Source organism: Barbatula barbatula (assembly GCF_947034865.1).
Source record: "Barbatula barbatula genome assembly, chromosome: 13".
Taxonomy (NCBI): Eukaryota; Metazoa; Chordata; class Actinopteri; order Cypriniformes; family Nemacheilidae; genus Barbatula; species Barbatula barbatula.
In genome coordinates, this window is record NC_136776.1 from 15,853,491 (window position 1) to 15,866,805 (window position 13,315).

The window sequence follows — 13,315 nt, forward strand, 5'->3', positions numbered from 1 at the left end:
TAAACAGAGATGTGTCCTTGTTTTACACAAGAAAACATTGTATAATGGTGCATGTTGTTAGTGTTTTTTAGGTCATTGTTTTGTGGGTGACAAATTGTGTTTGTCGGCTGTCAACCTTTGCTAGTGTTCTGGAAGAATGAGTTGATTTGAGACCTGAATAAAGTGTTTTGGTAGTTGTAGTGCATTTTGAATATGAAATGAACTGCTTTGCCAACCTGAAAGTTGGTTAGGAGAGCTGTGTGAAGAGTTTTGCAAAAGTGACCTAAGTATTGACAAATGTGTCCTAGCGTCTGTAAAAAAACTGTAAATCTAAAGTATGATTACGAAGGTGAGTGGGTCCTGACACATGTTGTCTAACACCCATGGAGTTAAGAGTGTCTTTAAAAGCCTTTCCTAAAGCATCTGTATCGTTATCTACATGGATGTAAATGTCACCAACGACAAGGACTCTATCTGCGGCCAGTAATAGTTTTGATAAGATCCCACCAAAATTCTTTAAGAAAATCTGTGTGGTGCCCTGGAGGCTTATATACAATAGCCAGAATAATTTTTAAAGATGTTTTAACCTAGTATTAGGTGCTGAAACATGAAGTACCATGAAATTGTTGTATTTAGGGTTATACTTCTGGGAAATGCTGAAAGAGTTATTGTAAAGCAACACCTCCCCCTCTGCCTTTCAGAAGATGCTCATGTTTATAATAATAATCTTGGGGGACAGACTCATTTAAAGTAATATAATCATCTGGCTTTAGCCAGGTTTCAATGTCTTACACCTTCAATGTCAAAAAATTTTAAGAAATTGACCTTTTTGAAAAATACTTTTAAAGATGTCTTTCATAAATTAGATGTATTTTTGTTTGTCTTTTCCTGTGAAATAATTTATATGTTGCTTTTGTATTGCTGTTCTGGCAATTTGAGTGTAAAAAAGAGCATTAAATGCAAAACATAAAAGTATTAGTATTATTGTTGTTTGACGGTATTATCTGCTAAGTGGCCACATACTGACCTTAAAAACATAATCTGCAAGATTCTGAAAATTATTAAATCCCCCTTAATGCTGCAAACTGGTCAATGTGCCCCAGAAAAATGTGCCCCAGAACTATTTGCTTTCCTAAATTCCTCAAAATATAAACAGAACAAAAAAAGACCATACATATCTAGAAAATATGAGTAATATTCAGTTGTCTTCTTCTATGCATTGTACATAAATATTTGATCTTTTCAACATTTTGATCTTTTGAATTTTGCTATGCTTCACAGATTACTCCATTACTACTTGCAAAGGTTATCTACCAATATTTCGTCTTTTCATTCAAACAAATAAAGTAACATTGACTTTTAACAGTTCTTCTTTAATGACATGGCCAGGGTAACCTAACCTTACTGTAAACTGCATGTGCAACCAATCCATGTTTATTTAGAAAGATAATCTATTACTAAAATACTGTAAAGATTTTGGTTTTGTTCAACGTTATCTTATTAGCATACATATAGACGTCAAAGCTAACTTCATTTACTTTCTTATCATCAAACAAAAGTCTGTCAACATAAATTGTAAGATAGACCTCCAAACTACAGATTTATTACATACAGAATAGATAGACAGATAAGATGATAGATAGATAGATAGATAGATAGATAGATAGATAGATAGATAGATAGATAGATAGATAGATAGATAGATAGATAGATAGATAGATAGATAGATAGATAGATAGATAGATAGATAGATAGATAGATAGATAGATAGATAGATAGATAGATAGATAGATAGATAGATACTTATGTTGAAAAGATTTAGAATTTCATTTTGGACATTGGCCTTGAGGATGACATGATGGCAGGCCAGGGTAACCTAATTTCTAATCTAAGTACAAATCTATGTAAATCAACTGTCAATAATTTATTTACAAATCCAACTGGGTCAACAAAAACTACTATAAAAGGTCTGTATCTCTGTGAGTTCCCCACAAACCACCAGTCATGAGATCTGTTGTGCTTGTCTTGGCAGTAGCCCTTGTGGGTAAGTGAAATATTTTTTTTAAAGATTTAACTTGTAATTTACAGAAAAACATATAGAAAAAAAATTGATTAATAAAATGTTTCGTCACCTTTATTTCAGCATGTCAACAGATTAACCTTGGTAAGTATTATGATTTGGCAAAGGATTGTCTTTCTTTTTTTGTTGTTCTTGTTCTCTTAAGTGGTCCGCATTGACCTGAATTATCCCAAAAATTCTTATCTCATTTCAGTTCCTGAGTTTGCCCTTGACAAGACCTATGTGTACAAGTATGAGGCTCTGCTCTTGGGCGGTCTCCCTCAAGAAGGTCTGGCCAGAGCAGGAATTAAAGTCAGCAGCAAGGTTCATCTCACAGCGGTGACAGAAAATATCTTCCTGCTTAAGGTAAACACTGTTAACAACTTAGTTTTAGTGTACGATAAAAACAAAAACTGCTACACTGGTTTCAAGTAGTAAAAAGTGAAAATGTTTCCAAACAGCTCATGGATCCTCTGCTCTTTGAGTATGGAGGTATCTGGCCCAGGGATCCTTTTGTTCCTGCCACTAAGCTCACTGCAGCACTGGCCACTCAGCTTCAGATTCCCATCAAGTTTGAGTATACTAATGGTGTGGTTGGGAAGGTTTTTGCCCCAGCAGGAGTGTCCCCTACTGTCATGAACTTGCACAGAGGAATCCTTAACATCCTTCAGCTCAACCTGAAGAAGACCCAGAATGTCTATGAACTGCAAGAGGTGAGGAATTGCCCAAGTAGAATTTCAATCCATTTTAAAATGTGCAAACTAATTTACATGGCTTCTCCTTAAAGGCTGGAGCTCAGGGAGTGTGCAGGACACACTATATCATCAATGAAGACCCAAAAGCCAACCATATTATTGTCACCAAGTCTAAGGACCTCAGCCATTGTCAGGAACGAATCATGAAGGACATTGGCTTGGCGTACGCAGAGACATGTTCTGAATGCACACGGGTAATGCGAAAGAATATTTTCAAGTAGATTATACATTTACTTAAATAAAACGTTGGGGGTTAAATTGACTTTGTCTCTATTAACAGAGAGTCAAGAGTTTGATTGAAACTGCAACTTACAACTACATCATGAAACCTTCTGCCACCGGTGTACTGATCACTGAAGCAACAGTTGAGGAAATTCATCAGTTCTCACCACTCAATGAGATCCATGGTGCTGTCATGATGGAAGCAAAGTATGACTGGTTCTCATTTTAAGTTGCAACATTCCATACAAGTTTCACTCGTAGGATGTTAAGACGATTAATCTTTTTCCAGACAAACCTTGGCTTTTGTTGAGATTGAGAAAACCCCTGTTGTTCCCATCAAAGCTGATTACCTGCCCCGCGGATCCCTGCAGTATGAGTTTTCAACTGAGATTCTTCAGTCACCCATTCAATTAATGAAGATCAGCGATGCACCAGCCCAGGTACACTTAATAATTTGCCTTGAATAAAAAATCCCAGGTTTAAAAGTGCATGTCTGACTTTTTAGAAGTCCACTAAATATGGTCCTGGATTGTTCTAGATCATAGAGATCCTGAAGCAGTTGGTTGCTAACAATATGGCTATGGTTCATGATGATGCTCCCTTGAAGATTGTTCAGCTCATCCAACTTCTCCGTGTTGCCACACTGGAGAACGTTGAGGCTATCTGGGCTCAATTTAAGGACCAACCTATTTATAGGTACATTTCTTAAATAATGTTATCAGCAACGTACTGTAGCATATTTTTTAAACTAAAGCTATTCTTCCGTTAGGCGCTGGCTTCTGGATGCTCTTCCTGCTGCTGGGACACCAGTCATTGTAAAATTCATTAAGGAGAAGTTTCTGGCTCATGAATTTACCATTCCTGAATTCATTCAGGCTATTGTGATTGCTCTGCAAATGGTCACTGCTGATTTGGAAACCATCCAGTTGACTGCTGTGGGTACACTTTACTATTTTCATAATGGAAATTTGCAAATATAGCCGTATTAAAGGATATGCCACTATGCCGGACAAGAAAATGTTTGTCAGCTGCTATTTGATTTTTAAATGGTCTTAAGTGTTTATAAAAGTAATTGTGTCTGTGTTGTTTTCTTTGTATTGTAATTGTATGTCTTTTTTTCTGGCTGTGGAAAAAATGCCCCTTGGGGAATAATAAACTTGAAATTGTTCTTTTCAAACAGAGTTTGGCTGTGCATGAGAAAATCACCAAAATCCCAGCAGTGCGTGAAGTGATCATGCTTGGATATGGTTCTATGATCGCTAAGCACTGTATTGCAGTACCCAACTGCCCTGTTGAGCTACTCAGAGTAAACAGATCAATTCATCCTTTTATCTTAATAAGAATTTGTCATTTACAATTTTTTCTAATTTTATGAGCATTCATACCCTCAGCCCATCCATGATATTGCTGCAGATGCCATTGCCAAGAATGACATTCCTGAAATCTCATTGGTTCTGAAAGTTCTGGGAAATGCTGGTCACCCTGCTAGTCTTAAAACAATCATGAAGCTCCTGCCAGGACTGAGATCTGCCGCTACAACTCTACCCATTAGAGTCCAGGTTGATGCCCTCTTGGCACTGAGGAACATTGCCAAGAAAGAGCCCAAAATGGTAAATATCAGATGTTGTTGAAACTTAATTAAAAAAACGGACAGTTGTTAACTTACCTTGTTTCTTACCTCAGGTTCAGCCAGTGGCTTTGCAGCTCTTATTGGACAGAGCTCTCCACCCTGAAGTGCGCATGGTTGCCTGTATTGTGTTGTTTGAGACAAAGCCCTCAGTGGCTCTTGTTTCCAGTCTTGCTGGTGCTTTGAGGATTGAGCCAAACATGCATGTGGCAAGCTTTGCATATTCTCACATCAAGTCCTTGACCAGAATTACTGCTCCTGACATGGCAGCTGTGTAAGTATTAAAAAGGACATTTTCCAATTAAATATTTTATCGCTTCATTTGAAAACAAGCCCTAATGTGATCATGGTTTTCCATTTTAAGTGCTGGTGCAGCTAGTGTTGCCATCAAGCTCTTGAGCCCCAAGTTGGACAGACTTAGCCTCCGTTTCAGCAGAGCCCTTACACTGGACATTTATCATAGTAAGTAACTGCCACTGTAAATCATAACATTCGGTGATACATAGCCACCATGAGCATTTGTTAAATTCTTTATGTTGACTATTGGTTTCTCTGTTGATGTGAAGGTCCTCTAATGATTGGAGCTGCTGGTAGTGCCTACATGATCAATGATGCCGCCACCATCCTACCCAGAGCTGTTGTAGCAAAAGCACGTGCTTACCTAGCTGGAGCTGCTGCTGACGTTTTTGAGGTGGGGCCAAAACCCTTTTTATTTATTTTAGTTTTTAAATATTTTAAACACTTTGAATAGACCCAGTTGAATATTTTAAACAGATTGGTGTGAGAACTGAAGGAATCCAGGAGGCTCTTCTGCAATCTCCTGCTGCTGATGAAAGTATTGACCGTATCACAAAAGTAAAGCGAACTCTGAGAGCAGTAAGTTATGTCTATTTAACTGTTTGAGGTTCGTAATTGTACGCTGGTAAAACATGAATCTTACCTTACATTTCAACTTCTCAAGCTCACTAACTGGAAGGCTCTGCCAACCAACCAGCCATTGGCTTCAGCCTACATCAAAATACTTGGACAAGAAGTGGCTTTTGTCAACATTGACAAGACCCTCATTGAACAAGCAATACCGGTATTGTTATGTACTTCATGTGCCTTCTCTCATTACAACAAGTCTGAGACCCGGAATAACGATAATGAAACATTTCTTAAACACTATCTCCTAGATTGCAACTGGACCTAGACCACGTGAATTTTTGATGGAAGCCCTTAAAGCATTACAGGAAGGAATTGCTGTGCAGTATGCTAAACCTCTGCTAGCAGCCGAAGTGCGTCGTATCTTGCCAACAGCAACTGGTGTGCCCATGGAGCTCAGTTTGTACACTGCTGCTGTTGCAGCTGCAGCTGTCAGTGGTGAGTTTTTTTTCTTATTTTGTTTCTTATAATTTTAGTTTGTTTCTTATTGTCATGTTATTCTGTACATTCTTCAAGTTAAGGCCACCTTTACACCACCTCTTCCCGAGCAGCTGGAGACCTTCACTCTTGAACAGCTAAAGAGGACTGACGTTCAGCTGGTAGCTGAAGTCAGACCAAGGTACATATTTCTGGCTACATGTATTTAGAGGAATATAGTATAATATGCAAATACTGTATATGTCAGTTTTATATGTCAACAACCTTCTTCTTTCAGTGTTGCTCTGCAGACTTTTGCTGTGATGGGAGTAAACACTGCCTTGATCCAAGCTGCTGTAATGGCCAAAGGAAAGATCCGTACAATCCTTCCTGGAAAATTAGCTGCTAGAGCTGACCTACACAAGGGCAACTACAAGGTGGAGGCCCTGCCTGTTGAGGTTCCTGAACACATTGCTGAAATTAGGTAATAAAGTTCATAGCAATAATGTAGAGTTGAGGTTAAAATTTGGAACTGAAAGAAACTCACTTGTGGCATCTAAATGTATCCCATCTTATTTGGACAGCTTTGAAACATTTGCTGTGGTCAGAAACATTGAAGATCCCTTGGCTGAGAGGATTGTTCCTTTGGTTCCAAAAATATCAATTAAAGATGCCCAGACATCTCGTACTGGTGATTTGGTAAGTCTCATGGACATTTATGTGCAAAACTATAACTTCAAGTTAAAATTTGTTTGGTCACACTTCAGTATAGGGGGCAATTCTCCCTATTAACAAACCATTAACTGCAACTTTTCCCCCAACAAACTCTTAATTTGTTGCTTATCAATAGTTAGTAAGGTAGCTGTTAGGTTTAGATTTTGGGTAGGATTAGGGATGTAGAATATGGTCATGCAGAATATGTGCTGTAATAAAGCACTAATAAACAGCCAATATGTCAATAAAAGGCATGCTACTAACAACTAGTTAATAGTGAGAATTTCCCCCTATACTGAAGTGTTACCATTTGTTTTTCTTTACAGTCATCTGAGATCACTGGGTATGATGTGTCAGCTGAGGTCCCTCGGAGAGCTCCTGCTCCACTGCATAAGACGCTCTGTCTTGTTGTCCCATACATTGAAATCAAGGGATGTGTTGAGGTGCACTCACACAATGCTGCTTTTATAAAGAACTCTTCTCTATTCTACATATTAGGACAGCACTCAGTCCGTGCTGCAGTGGCCAGAGGTATTCTTCGAATACATTTTTATATAAAAAATTTCCCAAGAAATAGTATCATTAATGGTTTGCCATGTTACTTGCAGGTGATGGTCCTGCAGTTGAGAGACTGGAGCTTGAGGTTCAAGTTGGTCCTAAAGCTGCTGAGAGACTCCTTAAGCAAATCAACCTTGTTGATGAGGAAACTCCAGAGGGAAAGACCATCCTGCTGAAACTGAGGGAACTCCTGGACGCTGAAGCCAAAAAGGCTCCTGATTCTTCTAAAAGTAGCAGCAGTAGCAGTCGCAGCAGCCGCAGCAGCCACAGCAGCCGCAGCAGTCGCATCAACAGTTCCAGCAGCTCAAGCTCCTCAATGTCCAGCTCTCGCTTAACTGAAGTAAGGACATGAGATGTTTCCTGTTCATTAGATATTCTACACCATGTATAAAAACATAAATATTCATTATTATATGTTGATGTTTAGGCCACCATCAATGAACCATTCAGGAAATTCCACAAAGATCGGGTAACTAAAGAATTACCAGTGTAAAAAACTGTGTTACTTTGTTTTCTTGATTCTGTTATTTCACTTGTTAAATATAATTTGGATTACAGTTCATGGCACCCCATAGAACCTCAAAGGCAGTAAGCAGTGGAAGCGGAGCATCTAGTTTTGAGGCCATTCAAAAACAGGTGTGTCTGTTCGGTTCATAATAAATAAAAAAAACAAAATTAGTATGCACACCTAAAATGTCCAATTTTTGTTTTCAGGCCAAGTTCCTTGGAAATTCTGTTCCACCTGTTTTTGCTGTTATTGCCCGTGCTGTTAGAGTTGACCACAAGCTTCTGGGCTACCAACTTGCTGCTTACTTTGACAAGCCAACAGCAAGAGTGCAGCTTGTTGTTTCTTCAATTGCTGAAAATGACAACATGAAGATTTGTGCTGATGGTGTCCTGCTGAGCAAGCACAAAGTCACTGTAAGATTCTTAGTAACTCATGTGATTCTTAAAATGTGATCAATAATTGAATAATTTCAACAAAGCACAAATGTCCTTTCAGGCCAAGGTTGCCTGGGGTCCAGAGTGTCAACAATATGCAGTCATTGCCAAAGCTGAAGCTGGTGTTCTTGGAGAATTCCCAGCTGCCCGTCTGGAGGTGGAATGGGAAAGGATTCCAATCATTATCACCACTTATGCTAAAAAGTAACGTTAATCGACAACAAATTCTTGAGGTATCTGTAAAATGAAATGTACTGATTATCTCTTTGCACCCCTTCTCAATTAGGCTGTCTAAGCATATCCCTATGGCAGCTGTCAAGGCGGGATTCAAGCTGGAAAGAGTCATGAACAGTGAAAAGGAGATTGAACTCACTGCAGCCTTGCCAACTAAAAGGACTCTGAATGTCATTGCTAGGATTCCACAGGTGAGAAGCCAATAGTTTGTCCTTCAATTGTTTATGACTCACATATATATGACTTAAAAAACAACTAACTTATTTTGTTCCTGCTTCTCTAGATGACACTGTCAAGAATGTCCATTCCTCTTCCATATGCTGTTCCCATTAATCCGGACGGAACTCTTTCAATTCACATTGATGAAGATATTCTGACCTGGTTTAAGAATCATCTGGAGGAATAGTAACAAATGTTAAAAAAATCTGAAGATCATGTAACTGTACACGTGACATTGATTGTTGTATAAATATAATTGTTGTAAAGTAATGCTAAATAAATATTCTGCAAGTCTCAGTGATGGTGTAAATGGCTGTCTCCTTATAATAATAACTAACAAAGCATACATTTCAGTGATTTTGAATTCAGAAACAAGGGGCGATTGGAGCCATTTCAAACAAGTGAAGAAGTCTACTGTACAACAAACCTAATACTGTCATGTTATAGCTATAATATAACTATTACTCTATACTGGCAAACATTTAACATGACGTTTATCAGTAAACAAAGAGATCAATTAATGCTAAACACAATAAAAGCAACAGTCCTAGGTTCAGTCTTCTCTCTTTTCCACTGTCGTCGGCTACTTTTTTCATGATGTGAAAAGTGTGTAAAATGGGAAATGTTTTACAATGATAAACTTTTCAGATTGCTCCACATCTACAGTCATGTTGAAAAAGAATGTACAACCTTACTGAATTCTGTGGTTTTACAAACAGTATCCATATATGAATCCCTTGGAAATTTATTACAGCAATTGACAGTCAGGTGAAACTAAAACTTGACTAACAAAGGAGGAGTTTCACACATCTCAGATGACCAATTAAGCAGTATGTTTAGTTACCTGACAGGTGCTGTCCATGACTTTGAATGCTGCCAAACATGTATGTAAAGAGCTTGACCATGCAGGACCAGTAAAATTTCTGAACATGGAGGCCCCTGGCCAAGTAAATGAACAAGGGCAACTGCCTGCTCGATGAAGAGGAGGAGGAGGAAGAAGAAGAATGCCGCGAAAGGAGGAGGAGTAGTAGTAAGGGTGCGTGGTGGTGGAATAGGGGAAGAGCCCGAGGAGCACGAAGACACCATGCTGTTGCAATTTGACAAGCAAGATTTCAGTTTACATGTAATACAGATACAAACATAAATGTACTGAATACATAGAAATGTTCATTTACTTTTTTTCTATGTACTGTTGACTCTTGTCAATTATAAAGATTTTGTCATGATTCTGCCTTCTCTGGTCTAGCGGCAGAATTATGACAGACCCACGTTATTGTGGAGAGAGACGTATTATTGTCAATAAGGACATAATATCCTTCCTAGTATTGCTTTCCACATGTGTCTCATTCCCCACATCTGCCCATTGTTATCTCCTCCGTTAGTCCCTCTTTTTTAATGCCCTCATGTCTATTTTCTTGTGCTCATTCGTTTTGGTTGTGCACCTTGTTCAGAGGTGCACAACCAACTTGTTTATTTCTTTGGCACTAAGAATGAGTGCAATGCGTGATGTCAAACCTTGGAAGCTACTCTTATGCTAAAATCCAATGTCTTTTTTCAGTTTCAGTTCAAAAAAGAGTAATGTCAACTCTATAAGCATCTCCACAATAGACCAGATATTGAAGAAGCATCAGATGACAATGAAGCAAATTTACAGGGTACCATTTGAGAGAAACTCTGATAGAGTGAAAGAGCTGCGGTACCAGTATGTACATGTAAGTCAGTTACTGGTTGTCCATCATTGTAACCTTTTTACAATTTAGCAGTGGTTCTCAAACTTTTTTGGCTTCAGTACCAACTTTACCTGATTTGTGTATCCATATAATCCAGGTATGAAAGTATTTGATTTATCTGACTTCAACATGTCGCCTAAAAACTGCAGTTAACTGTATGATGCAATTATCATTATAATCCTTATTTTGAAGAATACAACATACAATAAGAAAAAGGCTCAAAGAGCTTCAATTAGTGCCTCCCATGTAAATCTATCTAATTCTGTGGGTTTTACTGTAACATTTCAGTAAGCCTAGTCATTGATGATTTACCCCCTCTGATTGATGAAAGTCATTGATGATTTACCCCCTCTGTCAAATACTGCTGTAGTACCTCTGCATAGGGGTACATGTACCCTAGGTTTGGAACCACTGGAGTAGTTGCCAGTAGTATGTTGAGCTTGTGGAGGACATAGGAATGTTCTATGTAATGTCTGTAACTGTAGTGTATGACTGTTCTGTATGACTGATTTGATGTAATCTTTTTTACGCTATTGTAGAGAATAATGGGATTGGAAGGAAACGAGACCCCTCACATCCTCGTGTTTGTGGATGAAGCTGGCTTTAACCTGGCCAAGGGCTGAAGATGTGGCCGTAATATTATAGGCCACCAGGCCACGGTGGATGTCCCAGGCCAGCGAGGGGGCAATAAAACTATACAATAGACAGAAGCTCCTTATCTTCTTAGACCGCCTTAATTTTGATTTGATCCCTGAAAATGAGAGAGGTCTCGTAGGGCCTCACCTACCGCAATACATCATTGTATGGGACAATGTGAATTTTAACTGTGGCCCGCTCATCAGGGCCTTGTTCACTACTCATCCAAGGATTGTCATGGTGTTCCTACCACCTTATTCTCCTTTCCTAAATCATATTGAGGAGTATTTCTCCGCTTGGAGGTGGAGAGTGTATGAGCATCAAGTTCAAGATCAAAGGTCCCTGCTCCATGCAATGGACGCTGCGTGTGAGGATGTTACAGTAGATCAGTGTAGGTGTGCATCATTGCACCGCAAGGGAGAATATACTATGTGATGTTGAACCATTGTCGATGAAGGACTGGGCTAAGACTGAAAGGGATGTTTCAATGGTCCTCTGCCATAGTGACAAAACATCTAAACATACTGACTTGCAGTGCTTACACAATGCCAAAGGGACGAAGCATGTTGGGGCACTGACTGTTTAATTGAGATGAAAATTTTGTTTTGACACATGAGTGAACTGTGTTGTGCCGAATCATCCACGTAATTTTGGCAAAAGCACCAAGAGTAATGAGAACGTCCGGTCTGTTTCAAGAAATGAGCCAAAGCAATTGAGAAGGATCTTTGCCCTTTTTGTGGCACTGACTCTTTATTGGGAAAGGGATTTAGATTTGAAGCATGAGTGAACAGTTTTGGGAGATATATTAGCTTTTGCAAGTGAGCTATAGTGTTGTGCTGAACTTTAAGACTGCCAAATGATCTTAGAATTTTGAGAATGTAATTTCTGTTTCAAGAAATGAGCCAAACCAATGGAGAAAAACTAATCAGGTAACAGAGACATTTGCAAACAATCTTCCAACAAAACTTCTAGGTAATGGATGTCCCAGCAAAATGACACTACAATTAGAAAAAGAGTAACATATAGTTTAGGAAGGTTGTTTAGTTAGCCTTCTATATGTAGTGCATCTCGGGAAACTATGAAGTTAACCACAGTAAGATATGTATAATTAACGGTGATTAACCATACCCATCTTCTACACTTTACCTGATGCGGCAGAATCAATTATAGCGACGACTAAATACACTCGGCCAGCGGGTGATCAGCAGATCGTATATTAACTCTAAGGAATATCACCTTCCTGGCCTGGGAAAGCAACTCTTACTGTAATACAGTACCAATTCAGTCTTATAACGAAATCAAGCAGTTTCAAGTGACGATTACGATGTGATCAATAAACACAGAAACAATTCTAGCGTGGCATTCAAATTGGGGTTTATTGACTACGTAAAAGGGGAAATAAACCAACTAACTAAACAATGATGAACACTTAGACAAACACACATGAAACGTAAAAGCAATAAAGAATGAAAGTAATAGACAAAGTAAAAGTGGCAGTATTACATCAGCAATTCACATCTGCATAAACCATTAGGGACAATCTCCTTATTAAAAGGGGTACAGCTTACGCGCAGCTATTTATAAATAGATCAAATACTTGCATTGGCTTTTAGATGTGCTGGGACATGTTCTGGTTTGCGCTGATGGAAGTCCTGATGCGTTTAAAGCGAGCGGTGAGTCCGTTGGATTCTCCCTGAGAACCGGATTGGCTGACGAAGGAAGTACGAACTTAGCCGAAGCAAACTGCCAGAAAAAGGCTGTCTCCAGGGAGGAGACAGGTCTCGAGATATTGAAGGAACAGCAACGAGCACATTTTCTTCCGTGCACAGATGTTTTAACCCTGAGGGCATCACGCCCCTCCAGAGTGGGCAATCCAATGTAGTGAGCTGATTTTTGAGCGGGAAATGTTCCTTTGTCCGGCTCACCAGCTCATTTGCATTTATGGTCACCTGGAAGTTTTGGCGCTGTAATATACTTAGATGAAAATAAAATGAGTATGGTATAAAATACCTTACTGTGCTATACACAATCATTTAAAGAAGGAAAAGGGGAACATTTATATATGAAACATGATATGGTTATTAGAACATTGACCCATAATTTGTACAAGAACACAATTATGAGCCTAGTTACGGTGTAACACCTATGCCTTTGACATTATGGTTAGGCTAGCATACCATGGGAACAAACAAACGATAGAGATACAATTAATTACACTTTAAGCCTTTCTAAGGTGGCAAGAGGGGAGAAAGAGACATTCTTTGGTAGAATTTTAATCTCTCTCTGTTCCTGGTGCCAC

The 13,315-nt window shown here is 38.9% G+C and overlaps 1 protein-coding gene across 1 annotated transcript; it reads left to right on the forward strand.

The window, feature by feature from the left end:
- The first annotated feature begins 1,946 nt into the window (after nt 1-1,946).
- Nucleotides 1,947-8,947, forward strand: LOC306902836 (vitellogenin-like). Its single transcript, XM_079471701.1, has 28 exons — nt 1,947-2,023; nt 2,123-2,143; nt 2,253-2,404; nt 2,500-2,751; nt 2,826-2,987; nt 3,074-3,222; nt 3,305-3,455; nt 3,554-3,711; nt 3,785-3,950; nt 4,196-4,321; nt 4,407-4,625; nt 4,699-4,916; nt 5,007-5,104; nt 5,209-5,333; nt 5,417-5,518; nt 5,604-5,723; nt 5,818-6,004; nt 6,083-6,185; nt 6,282-6,467; nt 6,568-6,682; nt 7,024-7,228; nt 7,306-7,595; nt 7,683-7,724; nt 7,814-7,891; nt 7,970-8,176; nt 8,259-8,401; nt 8,484-8,622; nt 8,715-8,947. Exons 1-28 carry the CDS (start codon nt 1,984-1,986, stop codon nt 8,835-8,837), a joined length of 4,077 nt encoding a protein of 1,358 aa, XP_079327827.1. The 5' UTR covers nt 1,947-1,983; the 3' UTR covers nt 8,838-8,947.
- Nucleotides 8,948-13,315: the final 4,368 nt, after the last annotated feature.